General features: G+C 45.4%; 1 protein-coding gene across 7 annotated transcripts; it reads left to right on the top strand.

Annotated features, from left to right (window-relative positions):
• Positions 1–213: 213 nt before the first annotated feature.
• Positions 214–17,490, top strand: anos1a (anosmin 1a). 7 transcript variants are annotated; one of them, XM_081701495.1, is made up of 14 exons: positions 214–471; positions 3,564–3,611; positions 8,718–8,775; positions 9,686–10,033; positions 10,572–10,756; positions 11,000–11,129; positions 11,407–11,615; positions 12,715–12,856; positions 13,217–13,333; positions 14,119–14,207; positions 14,640–14,811; positions 15,249–15,370; positions 15,818–15,962; positions 16,173–17,490. In XM_081701495.1, exons 1-14 carry the CDS (start codon positions 292–294, stop codon positions 16,220–16,222), a joined length of 1,995 nt encoding a protein of 664 aa, XP_081557621.1. In that variant the 5' UTR covers positions 214–291; the 3' UTR covers positions 16,223–17,490. The 7 variants fall into 7 exon arrangements, with proteins under 7 accessions (XP_081557621.1, XP_081557620.1, XP_081557619.1 ...); XM_081701494.1 differs by having other exon boundaries at positions 15,252–15,469; positions 16,173–17,488; XM_081701493.1 differs by having other exon boundaries at positions 15,249–15,469; positions 16,173–17,487.
• The last annotated feature ends 1,632 nt before the right edge of the window (positions 17,491–19,122 follow it).

Raw genomic sequence — 19,122 nt, 5'->3', positions numbered from 1 at the left:
GCGACCGACTCTTACGATCTAAAAAAGGGCTTCTGACCACCGCGCAGCCTGCGCGTGTATTCATCGCACGCCATATCTGCTCATTAAAACAGTGCACCTGAGACCGCGTGAGCCTCCCCGCGCTGACGTCCTCCAATAGCGTCTCGCGTTCGTCTGCAGAGTCCGCCCCAGCCGCTGAATGAAGTTTCATTACTTTTATTCATCGCCCTCACATCCCCTTTTACTTTCAGAAGCTGCAGACGGCCTTCAAGAGAGAGAGGAAAAAAAAATACTTTACCGGTTTGCTTCAAGATGTGCAACACGACCTCCGCCGTCTGCATTGGGATTACTCTTCTGCTTGGCTGCGGAATTGTCTTTGGAAGAAAACAGGAGTCGCCGTCTGCTCTCGGCAGCATTTACCGAACAAGGTGCGCCGCCAGGTGCCTCAGCCTTCACAGCACGCGCATCGCGATCTCTCCTAGACGTTTTCAGGTAAATCTGTGCAAAGCCTCTTTCTACTAATAAACTGTACAAAGTAACGATTGTCTTGCGTACATCGACATAGACTATTACAGTGTTTTAAAGTACGTAAAGTAGCTCGTTACTTCTAATCGTTAAGCCGATGTATCGTGATAATTAGATTAAATTGGATTTAGTTTGTTAAACGCTGCATGTTTATTAATACCTTCAAAAATGTAAGATAAACCTTAGTCTTTTTATTTGTTTATTTCTGTGATGCCTGTTCAAATTTCATAAAAGAAAAGAGCAGTGGGGAATGTTTTGTACTGTCATTTGTGACCGCTTCAGATAATAAGTCAAATTATATCCCTCATTTATTAGCGAAGCAAACATGCCGCTGTTGGGCTCATAGAAGTTCATAGGAAGTTAAATAATTTCTTTGTATGAGGACAAATGCTTCACAGTGAAACAGAATCTTAATTCAGCAAGCAAGATTATTAACACCCTAGAAGGAAAACAGTATAGTGTGTAGTGCTGTGGCGTTGCAGGACAAGGTTTTGTGAATAAGCAACATCACACTTATTCCAAATTACCATAAAAACTAACTGGGTCATGATACATTTTATTACTAATACCAGTGCTGTGATTAGTGAAACATGTTGAGAGAGAGAGAGAGAGAGAGAGAGAGAGAGAGAGAGTCCGTATACTGTTCTGCATCTCTCTCTCGCTCTCTCTCTGTCTGTGTGTGTGTGTGTGTGTGTGTGTGTGTGTGTATAAGCATGTATGCCTCAGGGCTTTGTGTCTGTGCTCAGAGTAGCATGCTCGTTACTGTGATTACATCAATACTCATCCGTCGTTATCCTCACTCATCCTTCTTTTAGGATCATTATCATGAATTATGTGATTCACACTGACAGGTAGCTGACTGGACTATGAATGACCTGACTAATTTAAAATCAACTATATACAAAAATCATACTATATACAGTTAAACTGTACTGTATTCAGTTATCTCTCTAACCTCAGGCTGGCATGATTCTGTAATGTAAGATAAAGGCACACACGTAATATGATGAGCTTCACATAGTTTGACCACATCATTATTATTTATGAGCCCTTTTCAGTGTAGTTCTCCAATTCATCTGCAAAAATATACTATAGGGTTTACCTAAAGTGCACACACATTCTAATTCTGTCATCTAATCTTTTTGTTAAGATGTTGGCACAGAGCCAACAGAAGCTATTCTGTGTCATGTGTCTGCTCTAGTTCCTTCTTGATGAAAATTTCTTTTTCAGAGTTGAAAGCTAAAGACTTCAAAGGATGTTCATTTCAAACCCAACGGCCAATCGAATCGACTGCCCAGAGCGTCGTGATGCTTGTCACCCTGTCCTGAGACAGACAGAGTGCAGTCAGTGCAAGACGAGGGGCAGACGCATTGCTCATCGTCAGTGTTGGGGCATCTCTCATCAGCTCAGCCAGCCAGCCCTGTCTTGGGAGACAATAGCCCAAACCCAACACGCGTGTGATGGCTCAGCACTATTCCAGCTCTCGAACCACCGCTGTCCCGGCGGGCTCCAATGCAACAAGTAGCCGGTGTTCCAGAGCGGCCCCCGTGTTCCAGACAGGCTGCTGAAGTGGCTGGATCGCCCAGAATGAGCTCTTGTGATGCGCTCCAGTCACTGGGTTGGGGCGAGTCCATGTCGTTGGTCTCCAGCATCCACTTGGAATGCTACCCTGAGGGCCGGGGAGTGGGGAGTGGGGCGGGGGTGGTGCATTTGGTCCGTTCAGTCCTTCCTCAGGTATGAGATGGTAGATAAAGAGATGTGGGTTTATTTGACTCGCATTGGCTGAATGAGGCACAGATCACAAAGTTCTCAATGGCTGTTCTGGTCAGTGATTAGGGAAATTAGTCAGGCTTTGAGGTGGTCTGTTTATGGTCCGTGCTTAGCCAGCTCAATCTAGAAATCTCTCCAGTGTTTCCAATGCCTAGAAGGAACCATTGATGCTTGTTACCAAACAACCAGACATTTAACAGTCCCCCCCCCCCCCCCCCATTTTATGGATTTACTTTAACATATAAGTGACCTGGCATTACCCTAGAAAAATTAATTTACATTGTTTCAACCCCCCCCAGTCTTGAATAGGTGATGTGCTTCACTAGAATTATTAACACAATTTATTTAGCCAGTTGTAGTTTAAATGAAAACAAAAAGAGAATTGGATGCCTTTTATGTTGCAAACACACATCACTTACACTGCCTGTACTTCTGTCTGAAGCAATAACAGTGGATCTGTTAGCCATACTATTGTTCCTTTCACAACAGTCCTGTCTTGTGATGCACTCATGTATGTATGTATAATCCCCTGATGAAAGTTCAGCCTGAGAACTGGTGAATTCAGTTTTTCCTTTGCGCTAACAGGAGCCCCATCGCCCTTGTCTTCACATGGAGAGCCAGAAGCTCCTACTTGGTGCTGTGCTCCGTACTGCAGGAACTCCCTCCAATGACAGTTTGCATTTGCCAAAGGAGCAAACCTCCATGATGGTTTCTGACATGCCAAGGAGCATTCCAAGATTTGCTATGTAAACAGACTTTGTGACCGCAAGAGCTGGTGAGAGGTTTGCGTTGTACACCGCCCAATAACTGAACGTGAGGACCTTTTGCTAGCTTTCTGAGCATGGAAGGTTTGAAACAAATGGTTCCCAGAGGACCTTGGTGTCTTGGGAGCACTGGTGTGGGTGGGCGTTTGCTGCGATTTAAAGCCGGAGGAGCAGCTGGGCGTTAGCTTTTGGAACCAGGGGAGAGATCAGGGCACAGAAGGTGGCATGTAGTTGGCATTGGCTCATGCCTGCACATTTTACCGCACATGTTTTAATTAAATGTTTTGTGCCTTTACGATTAGATTATTTTAAAAAAAATATGCCACCAAAATCGCCCCAAATCTTCTCTGATTTCCCCATTACTTTCTACTGGTGCTTGTGTTTATCATTAGCTGTAATTGACTGTTCCATTGTTGAAGTTCCATTAAAACAGGTTGCAACATGGTGCTCATTTCCCATGTTGCTCATTTCTCTCTCTCCTCTCTCTCCCTCTCTCTCTCACTCTCTCACTCTTCCTCTCTCCAGAGCAATGGAGCCCTGGGTTGGTGTCAAGGCCATAAGCAATGCACAAAGGTAATTTCTGTCAAAGTTACAAGGCATTACATGGCTGCTCGACACAGAGGCGGAGAAGATCCGTCACTTTCAAACATTGGTATGCTCGTGCGCCTCCGATAATGACATCGTACATCACACCGTGGAACAGTGTGTCAGTTTTTGCTTCAGACCCCAATTTTTCCTATGATGGGTGCTTTTCATACAGAAACAAGCTTATGATGTAGTGGCTCCTGGTCAAATCCATAACCAGACTGAAACGAATTGAGCCGAAACCCCACGTGGTCTGCACACCGTGAGGCAGAAATGCTCAACCCCCGTTCTGTAATGAGGAGATTAACAGATTATTATGCTGCAGCAGGCCTGTACTTTAGTAACAGTTTAGTGCCTGTAGTAGAGAGGTATACAGCTGTCAGGCTGCCACTGCGGATTCTTCCCACACTGTTCACACAACTCTGTTTGAACTGTGGATATTATTTCTTTCTCTGATCTATGGTATAAGGTGCGGTTAGTTCTCTCCCCTTACGTATTTTTAAACTAAGATGAATACCTGCGCAAGGAGTTACTAAACATACACACATTGACCCCCCACTCCCCGCATTTAACCGGCTGTTCTAAGATCAGTTCTAATCACCACCATAGTAATGGGGAGGAAACTGATTGAAGATCGGCACTCCTTTTCTTGCTTAACTGCCTAAACAGACAGTCTGTTGCAGCAAAACATCTATAAGGGTCTGAACTCTTTTAGAGCTTTGGTGTATTTTTGCCTCTGGTGCAGAGCAGCACAGCCCCATGTTTCCATATCACCCCTGGGGCAGGCTCACAGGAACAACCAGGACCTTCGACCTCTCTCCCTCCATCCATAAAAACATTTGGCCAACTGCTCTACAGATTTTCAGGATACCCTCTAGAGAGCCCTCCCACCCGTCCCCTTAAACACAGCCAATCCCTTTAGCACACACACTATTCAGTTCTCCAGGCTGTTATTGGTTTAGAGATCCGCTAGCCACAGACCACTGCGCTTTTAGAAGTCCTTGTGTCAGTAGTAATGCTGTTAGGCTTTGTCAGAAAACCAGTTTGCAACTATTTGACTCTGTTTAATTGTGTTACAGTTTCAAGTAATTTCCTCAGTTAGGAAATTAGGGACCATTTTGTTCTTAGTAGGTGCAGTTAGAGTGTAATTAATAAGTGAGTAGAACGCGTGCCAGTGTGACTCATTGGATCGAGCTAGCTGCTTTTATGACTCTCTGTCTGGAGGCTTGGCGGTTAACGCTAGGGTCCTTGTATAGTGTATATCCATGTGACTTGTGCTGAAAGTAGCCACTCCCTGCGCTCAGGTGCATGAGGCCTGTGGATGCCAATCTTTGTTTAGGGAGGAACACCACAAGAAAGCAACAGCATCTGCTGTGGTGATATCGGTGGAAATTCAGCACTTGCACTGAACCTTTGTTCTTGCTACACTACTTACTGAAATATCTCCTAATGGCAGTTTGTGTTTTGTGCATCTGCTCAAATGACTGACACGGACAATTGCCCCTTGGGTGTTTACAAGCAAGTTGAAAAGTAATTCATGCATCGTCCACATTAAAACGTCTTTAGATGTTGGTTGATTGTTCTATATTCTCAAAACTCACTTTTGCCTTAGAATGGCACCCATGAATGTCTTTTCTTTTTCAAACTGACTTAACCCATTTGCTGTTTGGATTATCCCACAGGCCACTGCTTGGGACAGCAGACATATTCAGATGGTACTTGCCTAACCCTCGAAGAACACTCCAGAGTGATTAACTAGCAGGTGGCATGTATAGTGACTCACCCATTTAGAAGGTCTATAGAGTCATTTATGGTGCAGGAGCGGTCCTTGTGGCTTGGCCTTGCCTGGGCACTTGAATGTCATTCTATTCCTATGACAGTAACCTTTTAGCGCTCCATGTTTAAATGTCAGAGGAGTAATTGGTATACATCTATGATGCTCTCGGCTGGTTTAATTGCAGTTTGACGCGTTTCGGAGGCTTTATAGTTGTAAATTAATTTTCTTTATTGTAAGAGCAAAGGTGGGCGAGAACACTGTTGTGCATACCATGTGTTCAACTTCATTTCTGGCCACTCGGAATGCGTTGGACTGGTCTGAGAGCTTAACATTCAACTTTCCAGTGTTTCCGGCCTGGAAGCTCCTTAAAGCAATGGCAATTTGTTCTAATACAAACCACAGCAAAAGCTGGGTCTCTCTCTCTCTCTCTCTCTCTCTCTTTCTCTCTCTCTCTCTCTCTCTCTCTCTCTCTCTCTCTCTCTCTCTCTCTCTCTCTCTCTCTCTCTCTCTCTCTCTCTCTCTTTCTCTCTCTCTCTTTCTCTTTCTCTCTCTCTCTCTCTCTCTCTCTCTCTCTCTCTCTGCGCCAGGCATCGTAACCAAAACTAGTCAATGTACCAGAGCACTAGAGCATTATGCGTGGTCACCGCTGAAGCTGTTCTCTGCTGGAGGGTAGGGGCTCTTGTGCTTGGCCACGGTCCACTGAAATGTCTGCTCCAGCCCAAAATCTCTCCACTTCATGTCGCAGAGAATGCTTTGTCTGAATTACAGAGCATGTAGAACTGACCTGGACTTTACAGTGTTTTCCCTGCATTAGTTAACCTCATGAAGGGTGTGTGTGAAGAGATTGAAATTTATCTGAAGTGTTTCATCACTTGGTCCAGATCCATTAACACCCTAAACTGTGTATTGCAGATGTACTCCAGGACCAAGACTAGGGAAACTGCTGCAGTCTGTTCTGCATAAATGCAAAGCAAGTGTTTTCTTCCGAGCTCAGCTGGAGCTGGCCCAAAGGCAACCTCTTTCCTGAAGTCTACTCCCTGCCTGCTGCTCATAAATGACCTTTATTTTGCCGGGTGGAAAGGAATGCCTGATTTGCGCCTGAAATGGGGTGGAAAACTAACCAGCGCTGGGGTGTAATAGTGACACTGGATTTTCAGGGGCTCTTGGATGGATTAGTAGCGTATCGCAAGAAACGTGAGAAGATATGGTTCGACATGAGCCGATGGGTGGTTTTCGAAAGGTGATCTCCACGCTTTACTCCTCCAGGGGCAGAGACTTGGACAAGCACTGTGTGATTTAATAGCTGAGTGCCATGTCCCCGATCACACATTAAATCACACACAGCTGTTATCCACAAGTAGGGTGAGCTGTTTAGATTAGCGGAGTGCTGCCTGCACCCTGATAGAGTAGTTTGTACACCCAAATGTGAGATGCAGTGAAGCAGGCAATTTTCGCTGTACGAGAGCTTTATGAATAGTGTGGTGCATGGGCCTCTCTGCAGGTAGTGGAGGAGGCTGTAAATTTTGTGATGCAATACACCAGCTAAGTTTGATAGGGCAGATTACAGTGTACACTTAGGGTAATAAATGTCGGGTGTTTGTGGTGCGATTGGCCGGGGGGGGCTGGAAGGTCCATGATTTTTAATGCGAGAACATCTGCAGGAGAATCGATCTATTGAGGTGTGATTTGTGGCGGCCGATTCTGGCTCAACTACACACGCTTCTCCTCCTTTTCCGTGTCCATAAGTGCATTAGCCCCTACTAATTATAGCCCACAGTGTATAGTAACCATATACCAGTATCCTGAAAGCCTGTTCCAAAGTAGCGACTGGGGAGTGAGTGAGAACATTAGATGCTTAAGTGCCTGTTGCAGGCACTGATGGATATGATGATTTAAACCCATGTAAGTGCCTGAGAGATGGCTGCTTGTGTTTACGAGGCTGTTGTGGATGGGATCTGTAGGCAGGGTGTAGGACACTCCCACCTACAACCCCCCCCCCCCCCCCCAAAGTGCTTCACTGGCAGGTGGGCCGGAGCCTTTAGTATGGTTAGCATGCTTGGGCCCTGGGCGCCGTTTTCAGCAGGGGCCTGGCCGTGGTGAGGTCCATAAAACGGGCTACCCTCGCTCCCTCCAAGCGCCCCAGCGTCTGTCTGCTTGCTATTATTCATAGTTTCCGACAGCTCTGCTCCACTCCCCCCCACCCCCGTGCTCTTTAAATGGTGTGCACTTTTACCACTGCCCTCCAAGATAAATTACTTTTCCCATTCTCATTCAGAAAGTTTGCCCTAGAAAACCCTAAGGCTTCCCAGCTACACCCACCTCCACCTCACACCCACACCCACCCGCTAGAACACATGTGGATGCGTATTTATGCTGCCACCACCCAGCACACGCAAACCTCTCTGACGACTTATTCCGCAGTCGCCAAAAAGGCTTCCTCCCATCAAATATTTTAAATCAGAGTGTCCTGAACAGCGACTTAGAAGACCTCATTGCCATACTTGCCAAGTGACTGATTGTGAATACAACAAGGTTGCTCATATATTGCTGTAGAAAGTCACTGCAGCACCATCCTACCTAGTGGTCACAGTTGGAACTCCGGTACCAGGAAATGTTCCTAGATTGGTGTGCTCTCCTTGTTTTTCCCTCCCGCCATGGCACAGTGGTGCAGTGACCGCTGTGTCTCATTAATACAGCATGAAATTGGAAATGTGAATTTCCCTGAGGCGCCTGGGGCCTGCTCACTCAGGCAGTGAGTGTTGGACAGTGTCGTTTAGGGAAGTCTGGATAGAGGACACTGGAGGCAACACACTGGGGAAACGGACAGAGAGAAATTCAGAGAGACACACACACTTTAGGAGATTTAGGGAGAGAGAAATTCTGAGAGACAGGAGATTCAGGGAGCTGTGACAGAGACGGAGAGAGAGAAAGCGAGGGAGAGATGGAGACCCAAGGGAGACATGGCCAAAGAGGGTGATTTAGGAAGACGCATGGAGAGAAATTCTGAGAGGTCTGGAGAGATTCAATGAGTCACTGAGAGGGAGGCAATGCATGGGTCAGCGCATGTTACTGAGGCAAGAATGAAAAGCATATTTGCATTGCAAATGGAAAATATTGCTGAAGGTGTGTGTGCGCAGGATGTTCTTTCTCCTGCAGCTCCAGTTAGAAGAGAAAGAGTATCGAGGCCAAACAGGCATGCACCGTATTTACCCAAACCCAACAACAAAAGCAGTCATGTCTGTTTATTGGGCTTTTTGCTGTCTCAGTAGGATTGCTAGTTTTTAAAGCATACAAATCTAACTTCTGTCTGTTTTCAGTGCCTGGCGCCATGCAAAGAATCCTGGGAACTGAAGGATGGACCTTGTCAAGAGTTATGTGAGGTATTACCTACAGTGTTCTTCAAAATTTGTAGTGGTTTCTCAGAGGATTAAAGAAAGTAGAAAGTAAATGCCCTTTGATTCAGAGTGGCTGAGCTTGTTCTGCTCATTTTAAATACTACTGACTGTTTTTAGTCAGGTAGGTCCAATGGATGCAATGTCTTTCATTAGCAGTCTTCCATTGTCCAAAAGTCAGAAATGTAAAAGTTTTCCTTTCCTGATACATGATTGCTAAAATCACAAGAACAATGTTTTTTTTCTTTCCTCTCCTTCAGTGTCTCCTGATATGAGTGCACTACATCTCCCCAGAACCTTCTCTTGCTCCTTGAGTGTATTGTAATTGCTCATTGGAGCATGTTTTATTAATAACACATGGAATGCCATTTTGACCCTAGCCTTAGACTTTACTCCCATTGAGATCCACTGCTATTTGTAGCAAACAACTGGCATTGCCTTAATAGATTGAAGCTGGGTTTACTTTGCAAGCCTACTGCAACATACAAATGCATGATGGTCTGAATTTGTATAAAATATTCTGAGTGGTGTCAAGCATTTTTCACTATTATGTAATGATGCCAAGATGTCGGTCTTTCTTGCCACTGCAAATGTATAGTAAACAAAGCCCAGCTGTGATTTATTTTCTTAATTTCTTTTCGCATAAGGGAAATACAATGGCTATTCCAACAATTCTCCCGAATCCTAAGCAATGTTTTGCTGTCCAAAAGGTCCGTCATGGGTCCCAGCCCCCTTAAAGTTAGAAACCCCCAAGTTCTGGAAAACCTATCCACGTTCTTTCTACTGTAATTGCAGCTGAAGGGGGATTTTGCTAGGCCATTGTTTAAACCAAGGATAAGCTCTCTGTACTGACCCCTTTACCTGTCCCCTGTGGCTGCCCCTCCACGCCGCAGCATGCGTTCCCGAAGCGGCACAGCGAGTGTGTGACGAGCTGCGAGTTCCTGCGTTCGGTGGCATCCACGAAGCAGGGCGAGTGTCCGTCGGCGGAGCGCGCCACGGGCTTCGCGGCTGCCTGTGTGGAGGGCTGCGCAGAGGACGCAGACTGCTCTGCCCACAAGAAGTGCTGCCCCAATGGCTGTGGGCACACCTGCCAGACGCCCAGGAACCTCTACCGAGGTGTGTCCGTCAGATGAGACTCACGGCGATGCATGCTGCGATGCTAAGCGACGTGGTGTTTTGCCTCTTCCTCCTCCCACCCATCTGCCCACGTCTCCTTCAGTGCTTAAAACAACATGCGACCAGTACGTGAGCAACACACGATTAACACCGTAAAAGCTTTGCGCTGGTCTGCGTCATTTCCCAGCCTCGCCTTGTCTTCCTAGTGTCACCTTTCTCTTGTCTTTATTCGTGATCGCTTCAGATGAGTACAGTTCACACATTCTCTGAGAACACTGGTGTACTTTGAACCTGTGGAGAGTTTCTCCTCACTTCCTTTCCTCGCTCTGTTTAGTGGTACTCATAACTCGGTTCTCTATATTTTGAGAGTGGAGTTTGGATTGCGTGTGACAGAAAACAGCTGTGTGATGTCTGCATGATGCGATGTCTGTCTGCGTCTCGTTTCGTAAAATATTTACACGTTCACATGTAGATGGTATGGAGGGAAGGCACAAGGAAAACTAGACCGCATGAAGAAACTCTCTGCATCAACACATCATCATGACATCAAACTGACACTCACAGAACCCTGCTGTCACTGAGATGATGTGTGGATGCTGAGAACCGTCCCTGGCTGTCCTGCCGTCTCCTACTCATGGTCCAGCTCTGTGCCCGGCCCTGCAGGCGCACCGCTCAAGCCCAGGAAGGAGCTGGCATTTGAGGAGATGCCGTCCGGCGCCTTGGCGGTGCACTGGTCCTCCAGGTTCAACGTGTCTGCCGAGCCTGTGCTGCATGTGCTCCAGAGCAGATGGAACTATGGCATCCACCCCAGCGAGGATGACGCTACTGCGTGGAGGGTGGTGGCACAGGTGTGTGTGTGTGTGTGTGTGTGTGTGTGTGTGTGTGTGTGTGTGTGTGTGTGTGTGTGTGTGTGTGTGTGTGTGTGTGCGTGCGTGTGTGCGTGCGCGCGTGCTGCCCCGGATCAGATATGTTGGTGTGTATTTGACTTCTCTGGATCCATCCACCTAGTCGTGTTCTCTCGTTTTGTACGTGGTTCATCGATGGTCATGCGGGGTGTTGTGGGGTTCTTCTCTTGCTGATTGGACGTGCAGACATCAGAGGAGCGTGTGTGGCTGTCTGACATTCGACCCGGCCGCTGGTATCAGTTCCGAGTGGCTGCAGTCAACGTGCATGGCACCAGGGGATTCACCACCCCTAGTAGACACTTCAGATCCTCAAAAGGTGCGTGTGTGGGTGGGCGGGCGTGCGTGCGGGAGGGAGGTAGGGGAGGAGGGGAGTTGGCAAGATTGAGCTGGAAAACAAGCATCAACTATTGCTAATGTATGATTTATGAGATGATTAATATGAATCACTGTTCTGTTACTCCTCATATTTAAGCAGATGAGGTAATGGGTCCAGTTCGTATGAACAGTAACGCACAAAATCAATCATGCGCTCTATGTGCTGGTGCATTACTTTCTCTCTCATAACTAACCATGTTGTCATTTCTCCTGCTCAGATCCATCCCCACCTCCAACCCCCTCTGACCTGCGGGTGAGTGACGTGGCCTTTGGCTCGGACCAGTCAGGGTCCGTCCGTGTGAGCTGGGCGGCTCCGGCTGACCCAGACATCCCAGTGCAACACTACAAACTGGCCTGGAGTGGGACACTTAATGAGGGAGAGCTCACCGTGCCTCCTAAACTCAAGAGCAGGAAGACTGTCAGTGGGGTAATACTTCACCCCCCCCCCCCCTTTCATTTTGTACGTCTGTTTTTCTTTATTTCCATTTTCCCTCTTTCTTTATTCTTTTTCGTCCTCTCATATTTCAGTTATTTCTCATTCTGTCTGTCTCACTCGATTCCCCACAGGCTGGTCTAATTTAAAAAAAAAAAAAACCTTGAAGGCAGACACTCTATGCACCCCCCCCCCCCCTTCAGCAAGACGCAACAAATTAAGAATCCCAGTGCAAGCAGCGCTAGATAAACACCTCACGCGCATGCCTTTGATGGTGTGAAAGCTTAAATTGGGGCAAGGCAGTGTGCGTTTGCATTGCATCACTGGTGCTGGTGAAGTGCAGTGCTCAACGGCAGCGGCCGACACACGGCCAAAAACAGCAAATCAGTTCTCATCCCGTTCGAGGGAAGGAAATCTCTTAATAACAACAAAGTTGTTTTTCTTTGAGTGAGATCATTTCTGGGGAGTTTATTATTTTTCTCCCCCAAGCAATTTCGGGGATGGCAGCGACACTGTTTGTGTTTTATGTACGTGCTGCATTCTTCTAAAGGCTGGGGGAGGTGGGGTTGGGGGTGTGGACGTTTTCTCTTAAAACCACGTATTTTAAATAACCGCTGAACGAATTCGGACACATCAAAACCTCGGTTTGAAGCTTCTCTTACAAAAAAAGCTCCCATTGTTTGAAGCTTCTATTACAAAAAGGAAAATTATGAAAATCATTCGCTTATCCAGGCCATTCCAGAATACCACAGACAAAATATGGAATTGCATTACATGCTGTACTTCTGTTCAAGACACCTATCATTTTGTTTAACCGGTTAGTTTATTGAGTGAGCTCAACAGCAGAACATCCTATCTTTAATCAGAGCACGCATCCAAACCAGCCACTAACTTGATTTGACAATACTGTTTATGTTGTCTTGACATTTTGTATGTCCGTATGAACTCATTGATGAATACGGCATGTTTCTGCTGCGTGTGTCGTGTATGTAGCACTTGGTCTTGGACGAAGTAGTCACTTTGGAGACTGAGCCGCTGTTGTAGCAACACGGCAACCCTGCAGCAGTTGTAATGCCTGCGTGCGTTTGCTCAGGACTCGGACTCGGTCGAGCTGGAGGGCTTGAGGGAGAACAGGAGCTACAGTGTGGAGCTGCAGGCCGTGTCATACTGGGGGCAGCTCCCTCTGAAGAGCAGCAAGACCAGAGTGCGCTTCTCCACGCACCGCCAAGAAACCCGTACGGATGCCATTCACTCACGCACTGGATGACATGGACATCCACACAACGTTAACGAGGCCAAACACGCTCAGAAGCTAAACTTGGCAGATAAACTCATGGCATGCTAACTGCCATGCTAAAATTTTCCTCTTGTAAATGGTTTTATTTACTAATGCTCATTTCTTTTATAATGTTTACACTTCTTAGGGATGTGGTAAAAAAAGAAGGCTATAAACTTTCCAGAGTGTTTCAGCTTTCCTCCTGTAGCTCTGTTTTTGATTGTTATTATTTCTGATTTCCCTCACATAGTTGGTGGCTTGGTTTTATATCCAGTTTCATGCCAGTCATTCCCCATTTTCATTATTGGCTTCATCTCAGAGTCCGAAGCCAAGGGCAGCTCTGTGCCTGAGAAGCCCCAGTCGGACATCCTGGATGTGGGCACACCATTCTACCAAGATGGTCAGCTCCAGGTTCGAGTCTACTGGAAGAAGTGGGGTAAGGATGGAGCAGTGAGCCTCACCTTCCGTCACGGCTGTAGGGAAAACTTCTGAAGAGTTGTCCTTAAAGCAGAGATCTGTTTGTGTGTGCACCAATCTCTTTAACATGAGGTAAAGCAGAGCATTGAGGTTTGCTACTATGAATGTAGGAGGTGTGTCTGTGCTTACCAAGATGGAGCGGTATTTGCAGTGTTTGACCAATCATCATAGATTGAACCAGGTAAAATCTTGGAACAGAAGAGAGGCCTGACTCAACTCAGTACAAATCTTATCAGAATCCTTCTAATAGATGAGAAAGAGAGAGAGAGAGAGAGAGAGAGAGAGGGAGATTTCACAAGACTAGTCATTCTTATTGATTTTGGTACATTATTGTGATTTCTTGTGTTTGAAGGCTGCTTTTCAACAAACTGGGAACTGGCTACAACTGAACTACAGTGGAAACCCTTAAATAATTTGTTTAGTAGAAGGTTGCTTTCATATCACTGTTTTCATGTAATACCATGTAATATTAAACGATGATGGATTACAAAACTGGTATATGGAATAAGACTCACCTAATCTTTGTCTGGGCCAAAAATGGCTCATTTATGGTGATTCCTTACTGAAAAGGCTCGTGCTTGTCTGTGTCTGAATGCCCACCATGTAAGGTACACTATAGTGAATCTACATCTATAGCTAAAGAATATATTCAGTATGGATCACACATGTGTTCTGTGTTTGGACCAGCTGAGTCCAAGTTCACTAGTTCTCAAGGCTAAACCCACTGCCCCTTTTCTTGTTTAGAACTGAATGTGAATGGTTTCCGTGTGCAGTGGTTCCCAGAGATCTGCTCTCATAATAGAACCAGAGCCCAGGAGAAACTCATCACCCAGGTAGTCTTCTGTTCATCTCATCCTGCCATCAGCAGGGGCCCATATGCCATAACCATAAATTCAAACAAGTTTTTTTTTTTTTTCTTTTTTTTTTTCTTTTTTTCCCTGATCAACTGCACTGCAAATGAGGGGAAGCCTCACATGCATCAGTGTTGTGTAGGAAAAGGAAAGAAATTGGGAAAGTGAAAGAAATGTGTTGAAATCAATAGCCTCAGACCACACAATCAGAATACCCATACTCCTTGGCATTGCGTGATTATTTTGTGAAAGCTAGCTGCAAGAATTTTTGTGTCAGACATTTGTACATTATCTCCAAGCAGTCAAATGTGGATAAAATCATTTAAAGTATAATCATACCAGTGAGTTTATATAATTCATATATACTGTATATAAAATTGCTGAAACTCAACTTTATTTGATTGTGACACATAGGAGAATTATGCCACCCTGCCTGGTCTCCAGTTCTCCTGCAAGTACAAAGTCACCCTCCAGCCCACTGGGTCCAAGGGGCGAATGCAGGCAGAGAGCACCGCCTTCTACACCCCGGCCTGCTCTGCCGTCCAGGTCAAGAGCCCCAAACCCATCCCCTGCCCTGGACAGCCAGGTTAGCCTCTGCTCCAAGACTCCCTGCAGAGCTTCTAATGCCTGTGTGTTTTCCTCACTCGTTCCAGCAGTGCTTCAGGGTTTCTAGTCCATCTGTTGATTTTGTTAAGGGTGGCAGGGGGTGATTTCTGGTGGACACACATCTGGTTGGACCTTGGAGTCAGTAGACTGGAGCAGAACTGCCAATCGGAGAACAAAATGCCAAAATATTAGATCACATGTCCAATGAATAAAAGAAAGTGTGGCCGGCTTTGCCTAAATTAATCTAAAAAAGTGCTAACACCAAGGTCGTGGGTTTGGTTCCCAAGGAGCACATATGCTGCCTACTGATAAAGGTTTGCAAGTCTTTCTGTCTCAGAGCACCTGCCAAATGCTGTACATAGAAACATATCAGGCCTGTTGGTTCCCTCCTCCATTGTTTTGGTTCTTTTCTTTCAGCAGCTGTTGCCCCAAAAGTCCAGGCCAGGGCTACGAACCTCACTGCTGCCTTCTCCGTACAGAAGGGCAATGTGACAGGCCTGTTCTCCTGGGTGGTGGCCACACCCCGACCCCCTCCGCAGGTAACAGGCTACCAGGTGACCTGGGCAGAGGTTGCCGCCGAGAGCTGCGGAAACAACCTGCCCAACTGCCTCATCTCCCAGTCTCAGATCCTGCCTCCCGTGAGTCCACAGTTGCTGCAGCTCTCCTGATGCCCACAGTGCTCAGCCATGCAATGGGGCCTGTACACAGCTGTTCAGCCTTGAATAGTAGTTAACCATGACAACTGCTCATTCACTCCATGCCTCTGCAAGTCTTCATTATACAATGGTTTCAAAACATAATCATCTTCCTAATGAAGTGTTTACAAAACCAGCACTGCATTTTAGACTTCCAAATTAGGCACTGAAACTATGCACAATAGCCAGGTTTTCATATTTGGAAAATGTTGGTCTTGGTCCTTAAGGCCACGGTTCTTTCCACATTTGGGGCCAATACCCCTCTACTTCTCGCGCTGACCTTTTTTCTAGGAGAGGAATGTTCTTGTAGTCTCTGGCTTGCAACGGTCATCGCTCTACAGGCTGGAGGTGGGGGTGATCACTGCTGAAGGCCAAGGACCAACAACTTCCAAAACCTTCCAGACCCCAGGCCAAGCCAGGCCAGTCCTACAATACAGTAAGCATCCAAAACTTAAATCAGTACTCACTACCAGCATTAAAATGACATGCATTTCTCCTATACATGTCAACCAACATTTACTTCTACATTGTGGTCTCATTTTAAATATGTTCCATATATATAAACTGAGACTGAACTGACATTCATCTTTAGGATAAGTGACACAGTGGCTTTGTCTAAACCATTCTTTTTAATTCTTATTTGTAGAACCCAAGGTGAAAAAACACCATTTGAGGTCAGTTATAGAGCAGCACTGAAACCTGCACCAAAATAACTCATCTAGAACCCGAAGCCAGCTCCTCAGAAACATGAAGAACCGAGATAACCAAAGAAGACAGAACAGAGAAGATTACCATTCCCCCGTGTGTGGATCAGAACCCTCAGAAATGTCTGGCTCTGGAAGAGTGAAGAATGCAAATGTGAAAACGATTACTGAAAGAAATGTGGTCCCACAAGTTCCCAGTGAGGGATCTTCATCCACTAGAGAGTCAGGCAAGGAGAACTTGGACATCAGTAGTGAAAACAAACAAAAAAACTAAAAGCTGTAATCATAAAGAATGGACATGATAGAATAACCTGAGTGAGTTTTGCATTGTCTTGGGGGGCCTCACATCCCCTTTCTTTGAATGGCACTTAATCAACAAAGGAAATTGACTGTTATCCTCCACCCCAGTATAACTTTTTGTGTTTAGAAAAAATATATATATAAAGGAAACAAAGATTCTGTAAGTCCTGTGTGTCGCATGTGGTGAGGCATTATGCTTTGACCCATAAATAAAGTGGACAGGTGCCGTGTGGTTGCCTGCAATGCTGCATGCGTCCTCTTGCTGTGATCATCATGGATGCACTATAGCTGCAGGTCAGCTCTGCCCCACTCATCCTCCTCTTTCTGCTCTGTAACTAGCCACAAGTCGCATTCGCTATATGTCTGCTGTCAAGTACAAGTGACACTTTCATTTAGGTTTTTGTTTCCTGTGCACTTCTTATGCTGTAGAATTACTTGTTGCTATGCGGTCATGTACTTCCTGTATATACTCTGTTCTTATTTATTTGTGTATGCACTACAACTGTGTAATGTTGGTGTGCAGGTGTGTGTGTGTGTGTGTGTGTGAGAGAGCGTGTGTGTGAGGATTGTGTCTTCTCTTAGAATCTCCCTCATGAACTGTGCACCCTTTTAAGGGCATTTTGTATAAAATAGATTTGTAAATTCCCACGGTTTATGAAAAGTGTGATGTACATATTTTTATTATTAAAAAATGCTCACACCCCTTTTTGTTGTGGTTTATATGATGTTGCGTATGTTCAGCATGGCACAAACAATTCTATAAAATGTCTGATTGGCAACATTTAATGGTAACTTTCCATACACCTGGAATCCATAATGCACTACAACTGGGTTCTAACTCGACACACAGCAATATTGCATTCTTTCTGACAAAGGCAAGGCATATTTCCCAGCCAAGCAAAAATCACATCACTACTAATACGCTGAGCTATCTATTCTCTATATAATGATCTCACTCGGGTTGCACACAGACCCTAGGGGAGTCCTGTTCTGTTTGAGCCCCCCCCCCCCCCTGGTTTCTATTTGTGGGGATGTTTGGGGTGTGTGGGTGTGTGTGCAAACAACGCACTGAAAAAGCTCCTGGGACGTGTGTGTGTGTGTGTGTGTGTGTGTGTGTTGCACAAAAACACCAGGCTTCATTAGAGAAGCCAAAAAGTAGCTAAACAAGGCAGCGGAGGCTTTTCTGTTAAAATTCAGCTCCATCTTTATGCATATTTGTGTGTGTACATATGAATAATCACTGATCTGTGAGTCTCTTCTTAAATGCTAAGTTTTAACAATGCACAAGAGATTTGCATGGATGTGTGTGTTGCCTGTGTGCAACTGTACATCATCTGAAATTACTGCACTGTTATTGTTTCCATGCCATGAACTCACTCTAAGAACTGAGACAGAAGACAATAAAGAAGCTCTATGCATTATCATAAATCTTTTACAGGAGTCTTTGTCTCAATGTACAATAACCACATAACAGTAAAAATACAATGTAATGATTTTTGCACTTAGCTAGGCAATGTCTTATGATAGCTATTACACATGGCTTCATATGGCTTACATATGTAATGTCTTGAGTATGAGGGTGTGTGTGTGTGCGCGCACACTGATATTGTGTTTTATAATCCCTGGTGTTTTGTAAACAATGTATTATACCTATGTGAAACGTATCTGACATAGCTCTTCAGGGGTGTGTCACCCCTGCTAACAAAAGCAACTTTTTAGTGCCCACATTAGATGGGGCCAAGTACTGTAAGAAGGGCTTATATCTCTAAGGTAAACCCCCTATTACAACAGATGTCTAAATCCAAGTTTTCTTATTATAACTGATATTGAAGTGGTATATATTAGTAATCACCTCTTAAATTTTGCATTAACCTCAGTGCACAAATTTAGCAATCGCTATAGCATATTGTTAGAATCCACGTCTGAGTGTGGACGCGATTAATGAGGGTAAACAGTAAATACTTCAAAATACATAAAATCGAGCCACTCTCGTTTCTAGTCATGGAGATGGAGTGCGTTGAGAGTGCATTACGGGGAGCATTGGTCCAGCAGGGAGAGCCCACCACTCCTCTGTTCCCGCTGACGTGTCAAACCATGTGCCTGGATTTATGAGCACACATACACATACACGTACGACGCGGTGGGGTTACGACTGGTCGGAACACGTTTATAATGCTCCAGAGAGTGCTGGGAACAGAGAGTAAGAGGGACAGATTGACAGAAAGGGGGAAATAGTGAGAATAGATGTGCTGATGGCGGTAAAAGAGGAGAAGCAGATGAAATATACATCAAAATAGTTCACACTCTTTCGTCCAGAAAAGGAAACGATATTTCCTTCTCCCAACCTCCCCATGAGCCTCCTTGACAAGGTGCTTCATGACCGGCCAGTCCCGTGACAAGCATTTTCGAAAATTATTTTCGTCTGGCTAACATTATTATGACTTAAATACCCGTTTATCGCATATTATCACGCATAGCAGTCTAGCTATCTATTTAACGCAATGACATCTCAACGAAAATCAGTTTCGCTGGCGTTAATTGCTACGACCCCGGGGGGAAAAAAAAATTGTTTTGCTGCAGCTCGCCCGGGCT

The sequence above is a fragment of the Electrophorus electricus genome, chromosome 18, assembly GCF_041902795.1.
Source record: "Electrophorus electricus isolate QZ-2024a chromosome 18, ASM4190279v1, whole genome shotgun sequence".
NCBI lineage: Eukaryota > Metazoa > Chordata > Actinopteri > Gymnotiformes > Gymnotidae > Electrophorus > Electrophorus electricus.
The sequence above is the reverse complement of the archived record's forward strand: the minus strand, read 5'-3'. Positions and strand labels throughout refer to the sequence as shown.